General features: G+C 47.3%; 1 protein-coding gene and 1 long non-coding RNA gene across 4 annotated transcripts in view; one reads left to right on the top strand and one right to left on the bottom strand.

The window, feature by feature from the left end:
- The window catches only part of LOC147107137 (uncharacterized), a 17,858-nt gene extending 3,474 nt beyond the window's left edge, over positions 1-14,384 (top strand). Inside the window, exons 2-4 of one of the 2 annotated variants that reach the window (XR_015081039.1) lie at positions 5,915-5,998; positions 12,508-12,612; positions 14,297-14,384. This is a non-coding gene — a long non-coding RNA (uncharacterized LOC147107137). Of the gene's footprint in view, positions 1-4,154; positions 5,999-12,507; positions 12,613-14,296 lie in introns of those variants that run through there. The other variant, XR_015081038.1, reaches the window with a different exon arrangement.
- LOC147107136 (cryptochrome-2-like) overlaps positions 9,491-25,870 on the bottom strand; it is a 31,035-nt gene continuing 14,655 nt past the window's right edge. Inside the window, exons 6-12 of one of the 2 annotated variants that reach the window (XM_086008236.1) lie at positions 24,202-24,342; positions 22,983-23,294; positions 17,154-17,305; positions 16,334-16,536; positions 14,294-14,374; positions 12,473-12,624; positions 9,491-11,290 (exon numbers count right to left, since the gene is read on the bottom strand). In XM_086008236.1, coding sequence (XP_085864362.1) covers positions 11,264-11,290; positions 12,473-12,624; positions 14,294-14,374; positions 16,334-16,536; positions 17,154-17,305; positions 22,983-23,294; positions 24,202-24,342 — 1,068 coding nt within the window. In that variant the 3' untranslated portion in view covers positions 9,491-11,263. The remainder of the gene's footprint in view (positions 11,291-12,472; positions 12,625-14,293; positions 14,375-16,333; positions 16,537-17,153; positions 17,306-22,982; positions 23,295-24,201; positions 24,343-25,870) is intronic. The other variant, XM_086008237.1, reaches the window with a different exon arrangement.

Here is a 25,870-nt window from a genome sequence, read left to right as displayed (position 1 = left end):
TCTCTCTTCCCCCCCGTCGTGCGCTCTCTCTTCCCCCCGTCGCGCTCTCTTCTCCCGTCGCGCTCTCTCTCTTCCCCCCGTCGCGCTCTCTCTCTTCCCCCGTCGCGCTCTCTCTCTTCCCCCGTCGCGCTCTCTCTTCCCCCCGTCGCGCTCTCTTCACCCCGTCGCGCTCTCTCTCTTCCCCCCGTCGCGCTCTCTCTTCCCCCCGTCGCGCTCTCTCTTCCCCCCGTCGCGCTCTCTCTTCCCCCCGTCGCGCTCTCTCTTCTACCCGTCGCGCTCTCTTCCCCCCGTCGCGCTCTCTCTTCCCCCCGTCGCGCTCTCTCTTCCCCGTCGCGCTCTCTCTCTTCCCCGTCGCGCTCTCTCTTCCCCCCCGTCGCGCTCTCTCTCTTCCCCCCGTCGCGCTCTCTCTCTTCCCCCCCGTCGCGCTCTCTCTCTTCCCCCCCGTCGCGCTCTCTCTCTTCCCCCGTCGCACTCTCTCTCTTCCCCCGTCGCGCTCTCTCTCTTCCCCCCGTCGCGCTCTCTCTCTTCCCCCGTCGCGCTCTCTCTTCCCCCCCCGTCGCTCTCTCTCTTCCCCCCCGTCGCTCTCTCTTCCCCCCGTCGCTCTCTCACTTCCCCCCCGTCGCTCTCTCTCTTCCCCCCCAGTCGCTCTCTCTTCCCCCCAGTCGCGCTCTCTCTTCCCCCCCGTCGCGCTCTCTCTCTTCCCCCCGTCGCGCTCTCTCTCTTCCTCCCCGTCGCGCTCTCTCTCTTCCCCCCCGTCGCGCTCTCTCTCTTCCCCCCCGTCGCGCTCTCTCTCTTCCCCCCGTCGCGCTCTCTCTCTTCCCCCCCGTCGCGCTCTCTCTCTTCCCCCCCGTCGCGCTCTCTCTCTTCCCCCCGTCGCGCTCTCTCTCTTCCCCCCGTCGCGCTCTCTCTCTTCCCCCCGTCGCGCTCTCTCTCTTCCCCCGTCGCGCTCTCTCTCTTCCCCCCGTCGCGCTCTCTCTCTTCCCCCCGTCGCGCTCTCTCTCTTCCCCCCGTCGCGCTCTCTCTCTTCCCCCCGTCGCGCTCTCTCTCTTCCCCCCGTCGCGCTCTCTCTCTTCCCCCCGTCGCGCTCTCTTCCCCCCCCGTCGTGCTCTCTCTTCCCCCCCGTCGTGCTCTCTCTTCCCCCCCGTCGCTCTCTCTCTTCCCCCCCCCGTCGCTCTCTCTCTCTTCCCCCCCCGTCGCTCTCTCTCTTCCCCCCCCGTCGCTCTCTCACTTCCCCCCCCGTCGCTCTCTCTCTTCCCCCCCGTCGCGCTCTCTCTCTTCCCCCCCGTCGCGCTCTCTCTTCCCCCCGTCGCGCTCTCTCTCTTCCCCCATCGTGCTCTCTTCCCCCCCGTCGCGCTCTCTCTCTTCCCCCCCGTCGCGCTCTCTCTCTTCCCCCCGTCGCGCTCTCTCTCTTCCCCCCGTCGCGCTCTCTCTCTTCCCCCCGTCGCGCTCTCTCTCTTCCCCCCGTCGCGCTCTCTCTCTTCCCCCCGTCGCGCTCTCTCTCTTCCCCCCGTCGCGATCTCTTCCCCCCGTCGCGCTCTCTCTCTTCCCCCCGTCGTGCTCTCTCTCTTCCCCCCGTCGCGCTCTCTTCCCCCCCGTCGTGCTCTCTCTTCCCCCCCGTCGCTCTCTCTCTTCCCCCCACGTCGCTCTCTCTCTTCCCCCCCGTCGCTCTCTCTCTTCCCCCCCCGTCGCTCTCTCTTCCCCCCCCGTCGCTCTCTCACTTCCCCCCCCCGTCGCTCTCTCTCTTCCCCCCCCCAGTCGCTCTCTCTCTTCCCCCCCAGTCGCGCGCTCTCTTCCCCCCCAGTCGCTCTCTCTCTTCCCCAGTCGCTCTCTCTCTTCCCCCCAGTCGCTCTCTCTCTTCCCCCCGTCGCTCTCTCGCTTCCCCCCCCAGTCGTTCTCTCGCTTCCCCCCCCAGTCGTTCTCTCTCTTCTCCCCCCAGTCGCTCCCTCTCTCTCTTCCAACATGCCCTCAAAAAAGCCTCTGCACCGCCCCCCCCACTCGCTCTCTCTCTCTTCCCCCCTCCACTCGCTCTCTCTCTTCCAACAACATGCCCTCGAAAAAGTCTCTCTCCTCTCTCTCCCCCGTCTCTCTCTCTCTCTCCCCCATCTCTCTCTCTCTCCCCCAGTCTCCCTCTCTCTCTCCCTCAGTCGCTCTGTCTCTCCCCCCTCAGTCTCTCTCTCTCTCTCCCCCCTCAGTCTCTCTCTCTATCTCCCCAGTCTCTCCCTCTCTCTCTCTCTCCACATCTCTCTCTCTCTCACCCCTCAGTCGCTCTCTCTCTCCCCCTCAGTCGCTCTCTCTCTCTCTATCTCCCCATTCTCTCTCTCTCTCCCCAGTCTCTCTCTCTCACACTCCCAATCTCTCTCTCTCTCACACTCCCAGTCTCTCTCTCTCACACTCCCAATCTCTCTCTCTCTCACACTCCCAGTCTCTCTCTCACACACTCCCAATCTCTCTCTCTCACACACTCCCAATCTCTCTCTCACACTCCCAGTCTCTCTCTCACACTTCCAATCTCACTCACACACTCCCAATCTCTCACTCTCTCACTCCCAATCTCTCTCTCTCTCACATTCCCAATCTCTCTCTCTCTCACTCCCAGTCTCTCTCTCTCACACTCCCAATCTCTCTCTCTCACACTCCCAATCTCTCTCTCTCTCACACATCCCAATCTCTCACTCTCTCACTCCCATCTCTCTCTCTCACACTCCCAATCTCTCTCTCTCTCTCCTCACACTCCCAATCTCTCTCTCTCTCACACTCCCAATCTCTCTCTCACACTCCCAATCTCACTCTCACTCACACTCCCAATCTCTCTCACACTCCCAATCTCTCTCTCTCTCACACTCCCAACTCTCTCTCTCTCTCACACTCCCAATCTCTCTCTCTCTCACACTCCCAATCTCTCTCTCACTCTCACTCCCAGTCTCTCTCTCTCTCACTCCCAATCTCTCTCTCTCTCACACTCCCAATCTCTCTCTCACTCCCAACTCTCTCTCTCTCACTCCCAATCTCTCTCTCTCTCACACTCCCAATCTCTCTCTCACACACTCCCAATCTCTCTCACACACTCCCAATCTCTCTCTCTCACACACTCCCAATCTCTCTCTCTCTCACACTCCCAATCTCTCTCTCTCACACACTCCCAATCTCTCTCTCTCACACACTCCCAATCTCTCTCACACTCCCAGTCTCTCTCTCTCACACACTCCCAATCTCTCTCTCTCTCTCACACACCCAATCTCTCTCTCTCACACTCCCAATCTCTCTCTCTCACACACTCCCAATCTCTCTCTCTCACACACTCCCAATCTCTCTCTCTCTCACACTCCCAATCTCTCTCTCTCACACACTCCCAATCTCTCTCTCTCTCTCACTCCCAGTCTCTCTCTCTCACACTCCCAATCTCTCTCTCACACTCCCAGTCTCTCTCTCTCACACTCCCAATCTCTCTCTCACACACCCAATCTCTCTCTCTCACACTCCCAATCTCTCTCTCTCACACACTCCCAATCTCTCTCTCTCTCTCTCTCTCACACTCCCAATCTCTCTCTCTCTCTCTCTCACACTCCCAATCTCTCTCTCTCTCACACTCCCAATCTCTGTCTCTCTCACTCCCAATCTCTCTCTCACACTCCCAGTCTCTCTCTCTCACACTCCCAATCTCTCTCTCACACACCCAATCTCTCTCTCTCACACTCCCAGTCTCTCTCTCTCTCTCTCACATTCCCAATCTCTGTCTCACACTCCCAATCTCTCTCTCACACTCCCAATCTCTCTCTCTCTCACACTCCCAATCTCTCTCTCACTCCCAATCTCTCTCTCTCTCTCACTCCCAATCTCTCTCACACTCCCAATCTCTCTCTCTCTCACTCCCAATCTCTCTCACTCCCAATCTCTCTCACACTCCCAATCTCTCTCTCTCTCACACTCCCAATCTCTCTCCTTCCCCCTCTCTCTCCTTCCCTCTCTCTGTCTCTCTCTCCTTCCCTCTCTTTCTCCTTCCCTCTCTCTCCTTCCCTCTCTCTCTCTCTCCTTCCATCTCTCTCTCTCTCCTTCCCCCTCTCTCTCTCCTTCCCCCTCTCTCTCTCCTTCCCCCTCTCTCTCTCCTTCCCCCCTCTCTCTCTCTCTCCTTCCCTCTCTCTCTCTCCTTCCCTCTCTCTCTCTCCTTCCCTCTCTCTCTCTCTCTCCTTCCCTCTCTCTCCTTCCCTCTCTCTCTTCCCCCCAGTCGCTCCCTCTCTCTCTTCCAACAACAACATGCCCTCGAGAAAGCCTCGGCACCGCCGGGCTCCCCCAGCTAGTATACTTATAAAACACCTTGGGATTTTCCTTTATTTTGCCTGCCAGTGTTTTTTCATGTCCCCTCTTTGCTCTCCTAATTTCTTTTTTAAGTACCCCCCTGCACTTTCTATACTCCTCTAGGGCTTCCACTGTTTTTAATCCTTTGTATCTGCCAAACATCTCCCTTTTTTTCCTAATCCATTTTCGTATATCCCTTGATATCCAGGGTTCCCTGGACTTGTTGGTCCCAACCTTGACTTTTACGGGAACATGTACTCTGTACTCTCTCTATTTTGGGGCAGAGAGTTCCAGATTTCTACTACACTTTGTATTAAGAAGTGTTTCCTGATTTCACTCCTGAATGGCCTGGCTCTAATTGCAAGGTTATGCCCTCTTGATCTGGATTCTCCACTAGAGGAAATAGCTTCTCTTTATCTAACAGAACAAATTCTTTTATCATTTTAAACACCTTGATTAGATCACCCCTGAATCTTGTATACTTATGGGAATACAAACCAAGTTTATGTCACCTGTCCTTATAAATGTAACCCCTTAAGCCCTGGTATGATTCTGGTGAATCTGCGCTGCACCCCCTCGCAGGCCAGTATATCCTTCCTGAGGTGCGGAGCCCAGAGCTGAATACAGTACTCCAGATGGCGTCTGACCGAGGCTCTATACAACTGAAGGAGAACTTCTTCCCCTTTGTATTTCAGCTCCCCTTGAGGTAAAGACCAACATCCCATTAGCCTTTTTGATTGCTTTATGTACCTGTCCACTAACTTTTAGTGATTTGTGTACATAGACACCCAAATCTTTTTGCTCCTAGTTTCTCACCATTTAGGAAATGCTGATTTCTCTTTCTCGGATCCAAAGTGGAAAACCTCACACTTTCCCATATTGAACTCCATCTGCCACAGTCTTGCCCACTTACTTAATATTTTAAACTAAAATGAATGAGATTCACTCTAAACAGTTGAGAGACTTGGCAGTTTACTGAATCTGACATAAAGCTTATATATACACAAGAACTTATCAGGTTACTTCTTAAATGTTGACATTTTTCTGTGATTCCTGACCCATTATATTTTTAAATCACCTTTATGACATGAGTTCATGTATTTTATTTGTTTCTGATTGGAACAAAGACAGTTAAGCAGAGATCCAAGCGAGGTGTTCAAAATTATAGAGGGCTTTGATAAGTTAAATAGGAAAAAAACTATTTCTACTAGTCAGTGAGGCATAACTGGAGGGCATCAATTTAAGATCATTACTAAAAGAACAAAGAGTTTAGGAGCGAGTTTTTCTTACGCAGTCGTTTGTAAGAACATGGAATGCTGTACCAGACAGACTAGTAGAAGCAGAATCGATAACAGCTTTTAAAAAGGAAATAGATAAATATTTAAAAAGGAAAAGCTTTAAAGGCTACATGAAGTGGCTAGCAGAATGAGACTAATTGATAGATCTTTCAGAGGGCTGACCCAGGCGTGATGGATTAAATTAGTTCCTTTTGCACTATAAAATTCGCTGATTAATTTATTTCTCTTTTTACTCTCTATGCTCTACATTTCTACTCTTAAATCTCTTGCAATGCCATTCTGTAACTGAGCAATGACCTTCTGTATCTGTCACCTCCCTCCAGCAGCCCAGAATCTGAGAGTCAGAAAGTCACAAAAGTGTTCAGTCAGAAGGTGGAAGCTGTGCTTCAGTACTCCATGGACAGCAGGTTGGTACTCCTATCGTTCCTCTGCAAATCTAACCTTGAAAAAGACCTCCTTTTCCTCTTCAACTTTCTCCCCAGCTCTCTGGAAGGCGGTGACTCAGAATGGTGTAGGATTCCAAGGGCATTAGTAGCCTTCTGGTATCTCGCCCAAGTCGCCATTCTTCACGTGTGACCCTGGACAGTGAATATTGGTAGGCGATTCCAGCATGGAGGAACATCACAGCTCAATCTGATCCTGTTCTCAACCACCGACCATACACAGCCATTTCCCAGCAGTGGTCACTGGATAGTCATCAAGCCCAGGAACTCTTGCTGATTTTTTTTTTCCTCCCTCCCTAGCTTGGATATGCTGAGGACGGTAATGGAACTGTTTTCCTTTGGGTTATTGGCACAGTTAGGTTAGGGGGTCCTGGAGTGTCAATATTTGCAGTGGCAAGTGGGATAAAAGTACACGAGTCGTCCGAGTCGTCCAATGCATCTAATTAACAGTGAACTGAATGATCAAAACACTAGCTACTTAGCTGTTGCTTCCCCAGCCTGCAGTTGCAGTCAACAACAACTTGCATTTGTATTGCGCCTTTAAAGTAGTAAAACGTCCCACGGCGCTTCACAGGAGTGTTATAAAACAAAATTTGACACCGAGCCACATAAGGAGCTATTAGGACAGGTGACCAAAAGCTTGGCCAAAGAGGTAGGTTTTAAGGAGCATCTTAAAAGAAGAGAGGTAAAGAGATGGAGAGGTATAAGGAGGGAATTCCAGAGCTTAGGGCCTTGGCAGCTGAAGGCACAGCCGCCAATGGTGGAGCAATTAAAATCAGAGATGCTCAAGAGGTCAGAATTGGAGGAGCGCAGATATTTAGGGGGGTGGGGTTTGTGGGGCTGGAGGAGGTTACAGAGTTAGGGAGGGGCGAGACCATGGAGGGATTTGACAACAAGGATGAGAATTTTAAAATCGAGGCATTGCTTAACCAGGAGCCAGTGTCAGTCAGCGAGCACAGGGTTGATGGGTGAACGGGACTTGGTGCGAGTTAGGACCAATACTCCCTCTAAATATTACCTGTTTATTTAAATGCGTGGTACCTTTAAATTTGCAGCGAGGACGCTGTCGCATGCTCAGTATCTTCAGCGGGACAGCTTGCGAGTGGCCTGCGCAGTAGCGTCACAGACTGCTGAGCAGCCCCGCAGCTTACAGGGGATATTGGTTAGGACACGGGCAGCAGAGCTTTGGATGACGTCAAGTTTATGTAGGGTGGAAAATGGGAGCCAGCCAGGATTGCGTTGGAATAGTCAAGTCTAGAGGCAAGAAAGGCCTGGATGAGGGTTTCAGCAGCGGATGAGCTGAGGCAAGGGCGGAGATGGGCGACGTTCCGGGGGTGGAAATAGGCAGTCTTAGTTATAGCGTGGATTTGTGGTCAGAAGCTCATCAGCCAGAATTGGCTGCATTTGCATTTCCAAGCACCCCAACACATTACTTCCATTTTACACAGGACTTTTGTCAGTGGATCTTGCAATAGATTTGCAAATGATCTGACAGAGCAACAACTTGCATTTATGTAGCACCTTTAACGAGCGATAACGTCCAAAAGGTGCTTCAAAGGAGCGTAATAAGACAAAAATTGACACCCGAGCAAAAGGAGGAAATATTGGGACAGGTGACTAAAAGTTTGGTCAAAGAGGTAGGTTAGAAGGGGTGTCTTCAAGATGGAGAGGTGGACAGGCGGAGAGGTTTAGGGAGGGAATTCCCGAGCTTAGAACCTAAACTGCTGAAGGCATGGCCTCCAATGGTGGGGCAAAGACAGTGGGGGATAGAGTCGAACAAAAGCTGGAAGATTCAGTTCTGCAGAGCATCAGCAGGTACAGCTGAGGACTTGCAAATCTGGTGCCACTTACTGGGGGTAATTTCAGTGCCATTATATATTCATAACATTGACAATGCTACATTGACTAAATATCTTATGCAAGTGAGGACATAGGCAAGATTTACATATCCAGCTTGAAAAAACATTTTTGTTTGCAAAGGTCGACTGAATCCATGTTTTTAGAAAAACAGGTTGTTGGACAAATGTAACAAAAACATTCGATGTGGAGAATTAGCATTTTGGAGACTGCCGGAAATACTTGCTATTTACATGATGCAACCATCACCAATTTAGACCAGCAGTCCAAACCGATCTAGGATCATCGCACACCAGAACTCCCTTCCCTTCTTCAAATAGTGCCAGGGGTTCCTTAACACTCACCTGAACCACTGGAACAGGCTGGTTCAACATCTGAACAATGAGTGCCCTTTCCTCCTGTAAGATTTATCCTCTGCCTTATCTTATTAATAGCTTCAAGTGTCTAGTTTCAAGAAAGAATTGCATTTATATAGCGCCTTTCACAACCTCAGGACATTCCCACAGCCAATGAAGTACTTTTGAAGTGTAGTCACTGTTGTAATGTAAGAAACACAGCAGCCATTTTGCACACAGCAAGATCCCACAAAGAGCAATGTGATAATGACCAGATAATCTGTTTTTGTTATGTTGAGGGATAAATATTGGCCCAGGACACCGGGGATAACTCCCCTGCTCTTCTTCGAAATAGTGCCGTGGGGATCTTTTACATCCACCCGAGAGAGCACCTCGGTTTAACGTCTCATCCGAAAGACGGCACCTCCGACAGTGCAGCACTCCCTCTGTACAGCACTGGAGTGTCAGCCTAGATTTTTGTGCACAAGTCCCTGGAGTGGGACTTTGAACCCACAACCTTCTGACTCAGAGGCAAAGGTGCTCCCAACTGAGGCACGGCTGACAAAAGCTGCATTTGGGCCCTATTCTTATCTGTAATTTTCAAAGGTTGTGTTCCTTATTGTTCAACTGAGCTCATCCCTTTTCTAACTGGTATTGTTCAAGGACGTGTCTCCTATCTGTACTGTGTCAGCAAAACTCGGGTGGGCAACGTGACTGTACTAACTCTGGTTAACCTCACTTATCCAAATGCCTGGGTTAAACATTTTCTGCTTGGGTCACTACTGGAACTTACATCTAGCTGTGTGTCCCAGAATACTGCACTGGCGTGTCAGCCTAAATTATATTCTCAAGTACTGGAATGGCAAGGGGGGGGGGGGGGTGGGGGGCGCGGTTGACACTATGTGCTATAAGTAATAGCACTATTATTCATTCCCCTCTTTTTGGTTATGAAGTGCTATTGTAGAGCAGGCTACCTAATCAATCACACGCTCCTCATGGAATCGCACAGCTCCGACATCCCACAGAAACACATCTTTAGGTGGAGGATGCACGGCCGCCTCGGGAACTATGTTCGAGACGGAGGGAAACAAGGAATGTAGGCAGAGGCCCCAAAATAAACAAAGTGAGATCAGCAAAGAGGCTTTAAGGCACACTCTAGCATAGCACATATTTGTACACCAGACTCCAAACAGTCCTTGCTGCGGGACTGCACCCATATCAGCGAGAATCCATGTTGTACTAAAATTAATAGGATGGCAGCATGTTTTTGTAAGAATTTTAATTTTGCACAACTACCTTTTGACTTTCATTATACAAGAGTCAGCATATTAAAAAAAAAGTAAATAAAAGTGCTTTTGGTACATCAATGGTAAAAAGCTTCTATTGCATGTTTTACATAAGTTATAAACATCCACCCCACACTCAAAAAAAAAAAACCATGTCAAATAATCCTTTTCCATTTAATACCCTGCGATGAGAGGGTTGTTCTATGAGGAGAGATTGAGCCTATGCTCTGGAGTTTCGAAGATTGAGAGGTGAGCTCATTGAAACATTTAAGATTCTAAGGGGCCGTATGGCCTACTCCTGCTCCTAATTATTATGGATCATGTTTTGTTCTATGCTGGAATATAATTAGGATAAGTTAAGATACAGTACAAATGCACGTGACAGATGTTGACAGACTTGCTGATCTTGTTTTTTCCCCCTAAAGTTCTGTAACATGCAATTATATTCTCTGGGATAAGACGCATTAGTGAACTGCCTTCCCCCACAGTATTAATCTACTTTTCTATTCAACAGGCCCAGCAGAAGAGAGCCAAGTTCCTTCCATGGTCTTCATTTAAAAAAATAAAATGCACAACAAAAAAAATAAAATCCAACTGGTTCCTCAGAACCAAGGCAAGAAAGAACTTACTTGCATTTCTATAGCGCCTTTCACAACTTCAGGATGTCCCAAAGCGCTTTACAGCCAATGAAGTACTTTTGAAGTGTAGTCACTGCTGTAATGTAGGAAACACGGCAGCCAATTTGTGCCCACATGCAAGATCCCACAAAAAAGCATTGTGATCACGACCAGACAAGCTGTTTCAGTGATGTTGGTTGAGGGATAAATATTGGCCGGGACACCGGGGAGAACTCCCCTGCCGCAGGATATTTTACATCCACTTGAGAGGGGCCTTGGTTTAACGTCTCATTCGAACGACGGCACCTCCAACACTCCCTCGGTATTGCACTGGGAGTGTCAGTCTGGATTTCTGTGCTCAAGCCCCTGGAGCAGGACTTGAACCCACAACCTTCTGACTCAGAGGCGAGAGGGCTACCCACTGAGCCACAGCTGCTATCTTAATAAATGTTAAAAAGAATAAACTTAGAATCATTTGTTTTTATATGCGTCACTCTATCAATTTCCCAACAAAATCTTGAGGTGCCCCCCCCCCACACCCCTGTCAGTTTGTCTCCCTGTCTTCTGAAGCAGTTGATTTGTACTGGGGTACAATTCCACTGATGCTGGCTGTCCGCCCCCGCCCCCCACTGTATTTTGCCCAAGTGACTGTTTGAGTGAAAGATCATCGGGCTATTTGACCATGTGGGCATTGGAAATCCAGGTTTGATCCCACCTTTACCCAACTTCCGTACACATGCACTTGCCTGCAAGAGCCACTGGAAAGCAATCAGCAGGAGGGACTCTGGGCGATATTACCCCTCCCTAGCCCAGAGATATTGGGGTAATTTTAACCAAACTTGCTGGGTGGGGAACTCATGGGAACTTCAATGACCAGTGTTAATCCCCGCCCAATATTACACTCCACGGACTTCAATGACCAGTGTTAATCCCGCCCAATATTACACTCCACGGACTTCAATGACCAGTGTTAAACCCCGCCCAATATTACACTCCGCGGACTTCAATGACCAGTTTTTATTAAAAATAGAGTTCATGAAATTGTGAGCAGCCAGAGCTAGGAAAGTCAACATCTTGTGTTGTAGTGGTCAGACGGAGAACTTGGAAAGTTCAGCACTGCAGATACATGTTCCTTCAGAAATGATGTGCGAGATCTGAAAGCTGGAACAGAATCAGAAAATTAGGCAATCTACATGCACTTCATTACATCTCCACAAATACAGCTTTGATAACTATTATGCCTCAATAGCTCAACAGGGGAGCGGGAGGGGGGGGGGGGGGGGGGAAAGAGGATGAAATAAAGAGAGCTGTCGCTCCTAATTGCTGTCGCATGGCTCCTGCTGCAAAGCAAGCGTGTGTGGATGTTAGCCTAGAACAGGATTGGCTTGAAAGAAAATGAATAATTTATATTTATATAGCACCTTTCACAACCTCAAGATGTCCCAAAGTGCTTTACAACAAATTAAGTACTTTCTGAAGTCCAGTCACTGTTCTAAGAAATGCGGCAGCCAATTTGTGCATAGCAAGGTCCCACACGCAGATAATCCATTTTTTAGTGATGTTAGCCGAGGGAGAAATATTGGCCAGGACACCGGAAAAATCTCCGCTGCTCTTCTTCGAAATTGTGCCATGGAAGGATCTTTTATGCCCACCCGAGAGGGCGACAGGGCCTCGGTTTAACAGCTCATCCGAAAGACGGCACCTCCGACGGTGCGGCACTCCCTCAGCACTACACTGGGAGTGTCAGCCCAGATTTTTGTGCTCAAGTCTCTGGAGTGGGACTTGAACCCACAGCCCTCTGACTCCGAGGCGAGGGTGCTGCCCACTGAGCCACGGCTTGGCTGTGATGATGCCCACAGTTGGGTAACCTCTCAACGCTCACTGTTCAGGTTCATTAAGTGGCCACATCAGCGCGATGTCAGAGGCTTGCTGGCACTCCTGAAGTGTACCCTGACATGAATTAATGCACTAAGAGGAGGCTTTAAAATAGGGAGAGGAGGAACATTCATTGAGGATATCACAGGTGTAAATAACTTGAACCACATGCACTCTTGCAGTTGACTGCACTCTCACAAATACCATTCATTTCAACTAACTACAGTTTAGCTGCAATTTTATAAGTGAAATTTATTCCCACCCCTGCTTTGAATCAAAATGCGTTTGAAGATACTGAAAATGTTCAATATATATATATCAATAACAAACACTACATTACTCTTGGCAGTATGCAGTAAATAATTTCGGGTAGGTTTTAAGAAGAAAAATACTTAAACTGAGGTTTAGGATATTTTTACAAGACAGCTTCGTCCCGAGTGTATTGAAAGCTTATTATGTATTACTTGCCATTGACTTCTGCTTGTTTCTACCATCACCCTCAGGAGACTTCAGGCATGGGATCTTTGCTTGTCTGCATTCATCTCCAATCTCGGTGTCTTCTGGCTTGTCTCGTTTTCCCATTATACCAGCAGTCTTAACATGATTAGGTGAGATAAAACCTAGGAGAAAATTGTGTGCGCGGGGGGTTAGCAAAAAGTGCAGATAACTTGTAAGTACTGTACGGTGTTAAAAAGGCCAGCTTATACAGTCATATTTTATGTACGCAGTGAAATTATTTCATTCATTCCCGAGATGCTTTGAACAGTTAACCAGCTATCTCATTATAGAAAAATGTGTATCCTCTTACAGGATGCTACCAGGGATGAGGTCGTAGATTCAAAATCATTAGGAAAAGATGTGGAGGGGAGATGAGGAGAATTTTTTTTTTTTTACTCGGAGAGTGGTCGGGATCTGAAACGCTCTACCTGAAAAGGTGGTGGAAGCTGATCCCATAAATAATATTCAAGGGAAGCTGGATGGGAACTGGAGGATGAGGAACTCGCAGGGTTACGGACTAAAAGCGGGGGATGTGGGACTGGGCACGACCGCTCTTTCAAAGAGCCGGCACAGGCACAACGGGCCAAATGGCCTCCTTCTGTGCTGTGAGATTCTACGATACGCTGTGATTTTAGTAATGCTGCAAAGTGATTCCCAGCTAAAGTTGTAGGGTCTGTGCTCGACCCAGCTCTTGGAGAGATGTGGCATGAGGCCTCCTGAGCAGGTAGTCGCACACTGTTTAGGTTTGGCACTACAGGAAACTCTTTTTTATCCGGCACCGACGGGACCAGCGTGGTGCCGGTTGATTAAAAAGCCCGGATTACAGAGAGGTATACTTACCAAGGTACGAGAGCCCCGTACACGGCCGCAGGTGCAGGAGCCCCGGTTACACGGCACTTGTGCAGGAGTCCCGGTTACATGGCCACAGATCCAGGAGTCCCTGTTGCACGGCCACAGGTGCAGGAACCCCGATTACACGGCCACTAATATACAGTAAAACTTACCTGAACCTACTCCCGAATTTTGCTGGTTAAGAGAGATTTCTGGATATTTAGGTGCCGGTTAAAAGAGTTTCCTGTACATGGATTGCAACTCCAGTGCAGCATCAAACCAGGTTCTAGGGAGCACTCAGGGGGGTCCACTTGGATTTGTCAGAGCACTTTTTAAAAAAAACCTGCTCGAGTTGATTGGAATGTTTAGGGAATGTGCGTGCTGCCTAAACATTTAGATTTTAATATCTGGGAAAGGAGCTCGGTGCGCGCTTGCAGCTTTTCCTGGGCATTAAGATTCCAATCAGAGCCAGGCCAAACGTGGCTGAAAACAATGCTCCAAGCCAGTGGTTTCAAGAGGATTAGCTGCAGTATAAACGCACCATTAATCTCCCTAGAAAGAAAATAGTTGTTCGCAAAATAAACCTTTTCATTAAGTACTTTTGTGAATTCATTCTTTTCCTCTCCAAGAGCATTCTCTGGCTGCAAGGTGGGGCAAGCTTCCCACTTGCTAGTCCCGAGCAATATCACTTTCGAGCCAAAATGGTTAGAATGCGCATGACAGGAGAGCAGGGTGACTTACCCGTGGAATTTTTGTTCGTGTTTCGAGTTTGCCTGTGGTGCTTGCGTGTGCGTTTTTTTAAAAGTCTAAAAAACATGCAGTTCTCCATTCTTAAATTAAGCTGCATTTGGCATAGCTAATGCAACGTACTGCGTAACAATATTTTCCTTCAACTGCTTCAGTTTTTAAGGTTTACAAATACATCTTTGCCACAAGCCACTTAAGAAAGTTTGTTTTTACCAGCTCTGCTGCCATGTTCCACAGAGTTGGCAGCGGAAGATCGGTGATCAGCAGCACAGGACGGAGCCGCAGCCAGCAAACCTGAACAGAAATAAAAAGCTGCATAGGCAACACCTTCCAAAATAATGTACTTAAACATAATAAAGTACGTACTCGGAGATAGTGATCTCACAGGCTTCTCCATAAAAAAAAAACACCGACAGTTAACAGACACTGGAGGAAAGTTTAGAATTTTAACCAACTACCAAAGGCATGAGATGCAACCACAGCTTCTGGGGATACCAAGGCTGCGTTAGGTTCCCAGAACGTTTGGGTTGTCATAAACTCTTCGCTTATTACCTTTGGTATAAAATCTTGGAACTCCCTCCCTGACAGCTCTGTGGGAGCACTTTCACCACACGGACTGCAGCGGTTCAAGAAGGTGGCTCACCACCACCACCTTCTCGAGGGCAATTAGGGATGGGCAATAAATGCTGGCCTTGCCAGCGCCGCTCACACCCTGTGAATGAATTTTAAAAAAACCAAAGGAACAGATTAATGTGATAACTATGTTTAAAAAAAATTGAAGGTAATTTGTCGTGAATCTTATCATGACTCATGAAGTTACACTGGGCAGCCAGCTGGTGGCGCCGTCCAAGGAGTATAAATACTCGCGCATGGGCCCAGCTTGCTCAGGATGTTTCTGTAACCAGGAACTAGTGATGTAACTAGAATCTCATGGTTGTGAAACAGTTGATTAAAGCCTTGTTTTATACTCAAACCAAGTGCTCCGTAGTCTTTTTACATCAGTAATCACTCAACAATGACTTGCAATTACATAGCGCCCTTAATGTAGTAAAAACGTCCCAAGGCGCTTCGTAAGAGTGTTATCAGACAAAACTTGACACCGAGCCACATAAAGAGCGATATTAGATCAGGTGCCCAAAAGCTTGTTGAAAGAGGTAGGTTCTAAGGAGTGACTTAAAGGAGGAGAGACGGAGAGGTTTAGGGAGGGAATTCCAGAGCTTGGGGCCCAGGCAGGTGAAGGCACGGCTGCCAACGGTGGAGCGATGGAAATCGGGGATGCGCAAGAGTCAAAGTGAAAGCAAGTTGGAGGGTCTAACTGATAAATGATTAACTTGATGAACAAGTCTTGCAGTTCATCTCCCTTCCAGGAGGCTTAGTGTGTCTTCTACATAGAGTTCAGCATTATTCTGGCCAGATGGATGACACGCTGTGTTGTGGTTGGGCTGCTGTGGTGTTGAATTACTTTGCAGGTGCGACCAGCATGGAACGTAGATGGAAATAATAACAATGGATAAGGACCTGCATACAGGCATCTCAGACAAAAAAAATGCCAGAGCTTTACCTTGGAGACAGGAATGTCAGCTGCTTACGTTAAAAAAAATGACCTTGAATGTAAATGAATTGGTTTTGTAAACTAAATGCTGGTATTTCCATTTAGTAGTTTATTGGTCCATAGTATTAGTATACAGATGAAACCGAGTTAACATAAGAATTAGGAGCAGGAGTCGGCCATATGGCCCCTCGATCCTGCTCCGCCATTCAATAAGATCATGGCTGATCTTCAACCTCCACTCCACTTTCCTGCCCAATCTCCAGATCCCTTGATTCCCCTAGAGTCCAAAAATCTATCGATCTCAGCCTTGAATATACTCAACGACTGAGCCTCCACAGCCCTCTGGGGCAGAGAATTCCAAAGATTCACAACCCTCAGTGAAGAAATTCCTCCTCATCTCAGTCCTAAATGGCCGACCCCTTATCCTGAGACTATGTCCCCTAGTTCTAGACACTCCAGCCAGGGGAAACAATCTCTCAGCCTCTACCCTGTCAACCCCCCTCAGAATTTTGTCTGTTTCAATGAGATCACCTCTCATTCTTCTAAACTCCAGAGAGTATCGGCCCAATCTACTCAATCTCTCCTCATAGGACAACCCTCTCCTCCCAGGGATCAATTATCCAAGATACGTAATGTAAAGCTTGACTTTCAATAGCACAATCAGCTAGGTTTTTTTTTTAAAGGTAGTAATTACAACTTACAAAGTCCCTTATAGTGAGACAGTTGTTGATAAATCTGCTTCAGGCGTTCAATGTTGAGTCGGCTTGTTTCTACATGATTAATCATTGGTTTGGGGTAATGAACGCCTATAATGCACTTTGCTGCTTTCTGAACTTCAATGGGAGCATTCCATGGCTCGTAGATGTACTTTGCAGGATATCCTTGTAGCACTGGTAGGTATCGCCTGAATACAGGAAACAAACAGACAGACACGGTCACTCATCCCACCAAGGAACCCATCCTTATCAATTCCCATTTAAGCCCAACAATAATAAAAAGACATAGGGGGAGAAATTCAGCTTGCACCCAAAAACGGACGTCAAGTCATCGGAACTTCAGGCCGTTTTCCCTGGCTGGAAAGACTAGAACCAGGGGTCACAGTCTCAGGATAAGGGGTCGGCCATTTAGAACTGAGATGAGGAGAAATTTCTTCACTCAGAGGATTGTGAATCTTTGGAATTCTCTACCCCAGAGGGCTGTGGATGATGAGTCGTTGAGTATATTCAAGGCCGAGATCGATAGATTTTTGGGCACTAAGGGAATCAAAGGATATGGGGATCGGGTGGGAAAGTGGAGTGGAGGTTGAAGATCAGTCATGATCTTATTGAATGGCGGAGCAGGCTCGAGGGGCCGTATGGCCTACTCCTGCCAATTAATTAATGCCGATTTATGGGCACGCTAATTTTTGCGCTGTGAATTCATCCCTTCGTTCCCTGGAACTAGATGTAGGATTGACAAAGCACATACATGGGCAGGTGAAGCATTAGTTCTAAGATTTCCCTCACAAAAAACAAGCCTCACCTCACATAATCCCCATTTGGATCTGTCCGTCTCCCAAAACCAACAGGGCAATAACAATGAAAGAACTGTTGGAAGAACGCACTGCACGACAGCCACATCCAGCTCCCTGCATTTACACTGAAGTCAGCATCGAGAAGCATTTCGTCAAAAACCTACAGTCACAGATAAACAAGGATAAGATTTAAAATAGCAACAGAAAACGTTGGAAAAACTCAGCAGGCCAGGGCAACATCCATGGAGAGAGAAACAGAGTTAACGTTTCAGGTCGAAACCCTTCATCAGAACTGAGAAAAAACACACGAAATGAAACAGATTAAAAGGCTAGTTTGGGGGCTGGGAAATGGGGATGAGAGAACAAAAGGGAAGTGAAGAGACATTAAGAGATATTCAAGGCGAGACAAGATGGTAATAGGACAGGTAAAGAGACAAAGGATGGCTCTAGATGAAGTGTGAAATGCGCTGGCAGAGTGAGAGACAGCTGCCATGTGGGAGAGAAAAAAAGGGAAAAAGGCACAAACCAAAAGTGTGGATAAAAAATATATATAAAAATGTAATAGGGGCCGAGGTAATGATCTGAAATTGTTGAACTCGATATTGAGTCCGGAAGGATAAGGTTTATATGCCTCTGGTGGATGCAATTGAAAGGAGGAGGGTATATGATAGTCCAGTGGGGAGAATGCACATGCGGGGGCTATTGTACTATCCTTCGCTAGGGGACGGTACCATGACGTGATGTGAAGGCTCCCTACGACTCCGAGAGGAGGCTGTAACTCCTGCTAGGGCCACCCAAGCCATACAGATCGAAAGGTGGGAGCCAGACTGAAGGCAGTGCACTGCGTCCCGGCAGGGCCTTGTGAGTCAGGCTAACGAACCGTCCACGCAAAAATGCCGTTCGTTGCAGAAACAACCCAGAAATGAGACGAGTCTGTTACAGACTGGCAAATATAAACACCAACTGCGGAGAGCCACAATCCGCTGGCTGCAAGACAAGACGATCATCCGAGAGAGTCAAATATCTTCCTCTGGACTGACAGCAGTGGGAGAAATGGGCTGAGAAATCGCGTGCCAATCGCCAAAGGATAAGTAACTCATTTCAGATTTTAAGAGGGAAAAGAACCCACACAATCCTGATAACACATGGGAGGTGCTAAATATGGATGGACTTTCCCACTTCCCATTAGAGTCAGGGATTTATTTTGTACCATTGTCACAGCGTTGGACATGGGGGAGGGGGGGAGAGGAAAAGGTAAAATCTCTTTACACAACAAGCCCACAATCTTAGCTGCTGTGGCAGAGTCAATTAGAAATAATGGCAAGTCACATTGGGACAGTCTCCTGTACAGGAAACTCTCTTAACTGGCACCTAAATATCCAGAAATCTCTCTTAACCGGCAAAATTCAGGAATAGGTTCAGGTAAGTTTTACTATATATTAGTGGCCGTGCGACAGGGACTCCTGGATCTGTGGCCGTGCGACAGGGACTCCTGGATCTGTGGCCGTGCGACAGGGACTCCTGGATCTGTGGCCGTGCGACAGGGACTCCTGGATCTGTGGCCGTGCGACAGGGACTCCTGGATCTGTGGCCGTGCGACAGGGACTCCTGGATCTGTGGCCGTGCGACAGGGACTCCTGGATCTGTGGCCGTGCGACAGGGACTCCTGGATCTGTGGCCGTGCGACAGGGACTCCTGGATCTGTGGCCGTGCGACCGGGGCTCCTGCACCTGTGGCCGTGTATGGGGCTCTCGTACCTTGGTAAGTATACCTCTCTGTAATCTGGACTTTTTGATCAACCGGCACCACGCTGGTCCAGTCGGTGCCGGATAAAAAAAAAGTCTCCTGTACTTCCTAAAGGTTGGTTCCAGAGTAATGTCTGTAAACGCAAGGGTGCAAGTCACCTGTCCATCCGCTCAGCCAAGGAGTGGTACAGGAGACCTAAAAAAAGAGGGTACGGAAATTTAGTAATCCAATAATACATGGTAAAACTTTTTAAGCCAGCTATTTTAAACACTGTCATAAGGAGCCATTAAAAACTCTCTATGCACAGGCTTTGAAAACTCAAAGCTCACCCGCTGACCTTGAACCGGAAATTTACAAGGACCTTCCAATGTGCAAAACATCCCTCACCAAGCATCAATTAAATTTGGACTGACCCAAGGTCCTGTTTGCCAACAACAATTAGACCTTATCTTGTCTCGGCATATGCAGTCTAGCTGCAGTCCACCAACTTTTGGCCAGGACACCGGGGAGAACGCCCCTGCTCTTCTTTGAAATAGTGCCAGAGGATCTTTTACGTCCACCTGAGGGGGCAGATGGGGCCTCAGTTTAACATCTCACCTTAAAGACGGCACCTCAGACAAGGCAGCACTCCCTCACTACTGCCCTGGAGCGTCAGCCTAGAATTTTTGTGCTCAAGTCCCTGGAGTGGGACTTGAACTCACAACCTTCTGACCCAGAGGAGAGAGTGCTACCCACTGAGCCACTGGCTGACAGGCTGTATCTTAAAAGAACGGGTCGACTTAAATACATCTGGACATCAGGAAAGATCCTGGCCAGACTGGTAAAACTAACCACGACTGTAACCGTGGTTCTGGGACACCCCACAGCATAAGCAACTCTGAACTTAAAAAAAGACTGCAACACTGCCCTATTGTTTGTAGCTTATTTGGATGCAGGAACACCTTCACTCACTCAGAGCTGCAACAGTTGAGCAAATTATTTTGCTACAGTTTGATGAATTGAATGGAAATGCAACTTATAAAGGACTTATAGACCTGTTACAGTTTAAGTGAATGAGGGGGAACAGGAATATAATTGGATAAAATAGAATTTATTTAAAATGTGTACATGCAGAGTGGGAAAATCTCCCCACCTCCCCTTGAACTCACTAGTGTTTTAAATACTGTTCCTTCTTCAAAGCTGGCACTGCATTTTCCCCCAACTACACACACTTGCTTCATTTTTCTCTGATCAATTTTGTCTTGGCCCATATAATCTCCAATTTGGATCAGGCCACAGATTCTTTCACTTAGAATGAACAGCATTCAGCAGAACCGTACACACTCCCTACTGCTCCTGATGTGCCAAAATCTCCGAAACAATCTTCACGCTTCATTAACAGGAAAGAAAAATGCATAACAAACAAACACTGCAAAATGTTTCTCACAGGAACACCTCTGTATGGCTCTGGGAGGAACATAGAACATGTTCAAGGCGTCAGGAGACGAGGCTAACCAAAGATGTTAAGCACATTACTAAAAATAAAATTCTTCAAGTACAAGAACAGCAAAAAAAGAGCAGTTGGATGGGTAGTTAGAAATCAAAAGATAAATAAAGGTGGCAATGAAGTTAATGAAACATAGAAGATAGGAGCAGGAGTAAGCCATTCGGCCCGTCGAGCCTGCTCTACCATTTACATAGAAACATAGAAGATAGGAGCAGGAGTAGGCCATTCGGCCCCTCGAGCCTGCTCCGCCATTCAATGAGATCATGGCTGATCATCCAAATTCAGTACCCTGTCCCTGCTTTCTCCCCATATCCCTTGATCCCTTTAGCCTCAACAAATATATCTAACTCCTTCTTGAATATATTTAATGAATTGGCCTCAACTGCCCTGTGTGGCAGAGAATTCCACAGGTTCTCCACTCTCTGGGTGAAGAAATTCCTCCTCATCTCAGTCCTAAATGGCTTACCCCTTATCCTTAGACTGTGACCCCTGGTTCGGGACTCCCCCGCCATCGGGAACATCCTTCCTGCATCTAGTCTGTCTAATGAAGGCAAAATTATTGAAAAAATTAAATTAATATTTAATATTAAACACAACTTAGAGAAGATAATCGGATCAGATTGTATCGTACACGCAATATCCTGGAGAATTTTAAAGTTAATACAGCAGCATGTTTGTGGAACTTAAGACTAGTAAACCACTTGGGCCAGATGGTATCCATCCTAAAGTGCTGAAGGAGGACATTTGTGAGGCATTGGTCATCATCGCGACCTTCTGACTCAGAGGCGAGAGTGCTACCACTGAACCAAAGCTCAAAGACTACTGAAGATGTGCAGATCTTCCAGGCAAGGCAGCGGAGCTCAGTACCATTGGGGTCATTCAAACTACAGTTGGATACGATGATGGGAGAGTTAAGGTGCTAGAGGGATGGGTCGAATAGACTTTTTCTTTATTTGTTCTATAAAAGGAAGATCCTGGTTTTTGTTTTGGAGGGAGGGGGCAGGAAGTTTGGTACATCAATGACAACAGCAGCAACTTACATTTACAGGAAACTTTCTGGTATCCGGCACCGAGCTGGTGCCGTACCATCAAAACTGCCGTAGAAACCAGCGCTAATGTTAAAACATACGGAGCTTTTGAGCTCCGTGTGAATCAACAAACCCTGTTGCTTAGCAACAACTTCAAAACAGTCGGCCGCAGCTTAAAAGCGTCTCTGTAGCTAAGCAACAGCTTCAGCTAGACCTTGCAGAGCCTGACAGGGAAAAAAAAAGCAACGAGAAGTAAAAAAACTTATAGGAAACGGCTCCTGAATTTTGCCGGTAGATAGAGCTTTCCGGACATTTAACCTCCGGTTAAACGAAAGTTTCCTGTATATAGCACCTTTAACACAGTAAAAACATCTCGAGGCGCTTCACGGGTGCGTTATCAGACAGAATTTGACACCGAGCCACATAGAGATATTAGGACAGGTGGCCAAAAGCTTGGTTGAAGAGGTCGGCTTTAAGGAGTGACTTAAAGGGAGAGAGAGAGAGGCGGAAAGGTTTAGGAAGTTGAATTCCGGAGCTTAGGGCCTAGGCAGATGAAGACACAGCCGCCAATGGTGAAGCGATGAAAATCGGGGATGCGAAGAGGCCAGAATTGGAGGAGCGCACAGATCTCGGAGGGTTGTGGGCTGGAGGAGGTTACAGAAATAGGGAGGGGGCGATGCCATGGGGGGATTTGAACACAAGGATGAGAATTTTGAAATCAAGGCGTGACCCAAGAACATAAGAAGTTAGGAGTAGGCCATACGGCCCCTTGGGCCTGCTCCGCCATTCAATAGGATCATGGCTGATCCGAACCTAGACTCACGTCCACTTCCCTGCCCTCTCCCTGTAACCCCTAATTCCCTTATCAGCTAGGAAACTGTCTATCTCCGTTTTAAATGTATTTAATGTTGCAGCTTCCACAGCTCTCTGAGGTAGTAAATTCCACAGATTCACCACCCTCTGAGTGAAGAAGTTTCTCCTCATCTCAGTTTTGAAACGGCAGCCCCTTATTCTAAGATTATGCCCCCTAGTTCTAATCTCACCCATCAGTGGAAACATCCTCCCCGCATCCACCCGATCAAGCCCCCTCACAATCTTATATGTTTCGATAAGATCGCCTCTCATTCTTCTGAACTCCAATGAGTAGAGGCCCAACCTACTCAACCTTTCCTCATAAGTCAACCCCCTCATCTCCGGAATCAACCGAGTGAACCTTCTCTGAACCGACTCGAGAGCAAGTATATCTTTTCTTAAATATGGAAACCAAAACTGTACGCAGTATTCCAGGTGTGGCCTCACCAATACCCTGTATAACTGAAGCAAGACTTCCCTGTTTTTATACTCCATCCCCCTTGCAATAAAAGCCAAGATTCCATTGGCCTTCCTGATCACCTGCTGTACCTGCATACTAACCTTCTGTGTTTCATGCACCAGGACCCCCAGATCCCTTTGTACTGTAGCACTTTGCAGTTTCTTTCCATTTAGATAATAACTTGCTCTTTGATTTTTTCAAAAATAGCATACTTAGATTGAGGCATAAACAGCCATTTATCATTCATTCTTTTGAGATCCCTCACCTTCATGCCTTCCTCCCAGCTAATCCAGAGGTCGCCTCTGGTAAGGAAACAGGCTACGGCATGCCTGGCTAGATGGTGAATCCAACCCTCTTGCCGTAGCTGTTTCATAATTGCGTCAATCCAGGGGAATCCCGTTTGTCCATCTGCCCACTTTGTGAGGGCTTGTTGGTTCTTGTCCCAAGGAATCTGTATGCAAATGGGGTTCCCTTCCATTCTGTCAAAATTTGGGTTGTTTGTTGCTGCTGTGTAGAAGAATTCTCGCCAGAGCAGTTGCCCAAAAAGAGAAAGAGGTGGGTTGCTGTGCTTCTTTATCTAAAAAAAGTTAGATTTTATTGGATAACCAGTATTGCAGATCAGATCTTTGATAGAATGGTCTTGATAGTCATTGTTGCTTATAGATAACAAGATACACCTGTGGGCTTTCAGAAGTGACATTAGCATGTGTCAACGTATTATGTTAAAAATTAAGACTTGCATTTATATACCAAATGATTACACCTCTCAAACATCTCAAAGTGCTTCACGTCCAAAGATGGGCGCTCCCGAATTTCTAGCAGTTTCCGGCTGGAGACTCGCGTCAGGTCGGGGTGACTACTGGCTCAGTGGTAGTATTCCTGCCTCTGAGTCAGAAGGTGTCGTGTTTGAAGCCCCACTCCTGACAGCCCTGGCGAGCAGAGATCGGATCACTGGCTCTGATTACTGGATTGATGTCCAACAGGAGGTACTTGCGTCCGCTGGGTGCCCTCCCCAATTGCAAAGTCTCTTTAGTCTTGGTTGAAGCCCACCTAGGAGAAGGTACCAAAGAAGATTTTTTTTTAAACCAGGAGGAAGGCGACGGGAAACCACCTCAGCTACTCTTCCCCTAGTTAAATGGCTCAAGAATCTCACGTGTGAGACTTGAGTTAGGACCTACCCCAGGGCACAACACGAGGGACGATGGACTGGGTCATCAAAAAGAGGCAGTAAGCGGACAATACACACTTCTCTTTTGGTTGACTAACTGGCCACCAGGAGGTAGCAAAAACAGCAGTAGAGACAGACTTGCGAACAGGAACAGTGCCACGTTGAAGAAGGGACAAAAATAACAACAGGAAAACAAATCCTCCCATTAAAAAGTATCAAAAACAGTCAGTCAATTAGGTTTGATGCGTCAATGTCCTTTCACAGAGGCATCAAAACATACATTTGAAGTGCGAGACAGTATCTCACTCATCCTTACCATTCTATAAAGCTGCAGCAATGTGTAATAAAACGTTCGACAGGATAAGCACCCAAACCGCAGGTAAGGACTCAATCCCGCTGGGCTGGACAGCAAGGAGTTTGCATTTAGTTTTGGCATTTTGTAGTTGTCAACTGAAGTCTTTAAAAACAAAGAAAGAACATGTTTGGAAGAAAACATTATTTAGCTATCACACTTGACAATTAAAAAACCCCCCCAATAAATGGCTTCCATCACACAAAGCTTTAATGAAGAGATATTTGCGGTCAGCGGCGAAGCAAAGGCGTTTGCCGCTGGCCCGAAGAAAGCTTCCCACAAAGATCTCGCGATCTCTGCGGCCAGAAGTTCGGCTTTTCCGACGTTCAGCTGAGATCAGCGCAGTTTAGCGGGGATTCCATAGCGCGAGCTGCTGCGACGTCAACAAGCTGTCTAAGCAGCCAATCACAGTGCTAAATTCTCACAGACCGGGAACCAGGAAGTGAAGAAGCTCCTTTTATTCTGACTTTTTAAAAATGTTACAGAAAACAAAACAAAGTGTGGGGCTCTCACACGGGGAAAAGGTAAACCTGAAATAAAGATTTACAAACTTAAAAAAAAAATATTTTTTTGAAGTTTCTTAAAAATTGTAATTTTTATTAAAATGGAGAAATTTGACACTCCACAAAATTAAAATTAGTTTCTCAGGGCTATGTGTTTGTTTAGCAGTCAATACGCTGTTAAAACCCCAGTTACACCTAATCCAACAAGGTCTAACTTTTAATGGGGTATTTAACAGCGATATTGCCGTGTAAAAGCCCAAGTTTTCTTCAGTTTGACTGATTTCCCTGATTGCCGGCTATGGGGGGACAAGGGAGGGGGGGGGGGGGGGGGGAGAGTCCACAGCGCAGCCTGTGTCGGAGCAGTGAATGAATGACCGCAACTTCAGGATTTCTGCGTTAGGATGCGCATGCGCTACATCCTGAAGTTGTGGTCAGTTTCAAAGGGGAAACATCAGCAAACGCCGACAGTTCACTGTTATTACCCACCACAAATTCCGGAGGCCAAGATATATTATGAAGAATGGGAAATGTAGCAATATTTTAAAAAATTGTGCAAATGTCTCAGCACATCATAATTAAACAGCCCTTTGAGAAAACACAAACTTATTTTGTTGAAAGCCACCTTACATTGAGAAACCAGGATCCCATTTTAGATTTTTTTTAAATGACTTGCATTTATATAGCGCCTTTCATGATCTCAGGATGTCCCAAAGTGCTTTACAGCCAATGAAGTACTTTTTTGAAGTGTAGTCACTGTTGTAATGTAGGAAACACGGCAGCCATTTGCGCTCAGCAAGCTCCCACAAACAGCATTGTAATAATGACCAGATAATCGGTTTTCTTTTTCTCCTGGAGAGGGAGGTACATAAACCATGTTGTGTGCTGAAGGTAAAACTGGCACCGAGCCAATGAAGGAGACATTAAGTCAGGTGACCCAAAAACTTGGACAATAAGAGGCAGGTATTAAGGAGCATCTTAAAGGAGGAGCGAGAAGTGGAGAGGTGCAGAGGTTTAGACAGGGAATTCCAGAGCTTAGGGCCCACTCCAGAGCACAAAAATCTAGGCTGACGCTCCAGTGCAGCACTGAGGGAGTGCCGCACTGTCGGAGGCAGCGTCTTTGAAAAGTGTTT

The sequence above is a fragment of the Somniosus microcephalus genome, chromosome 15 (assembly GCF_052327205.1).
Source record: "Somniosus microcephalus isolate GS21.2 chromosome 15, FLI_Smic_1.0, whole genome shotgun sequence".
NCBI lineage: Eukaryota > Metazoa > Chordata > Chondrichthyes > Squaliformes > Somniosidae > Somniosus > Somniosus microcephalus.
The sequence above is the reverse complement of the archived record's forward strand: the minus strand, read 5'-3'. Positions and strand labels throughout refer to the sequence as shown.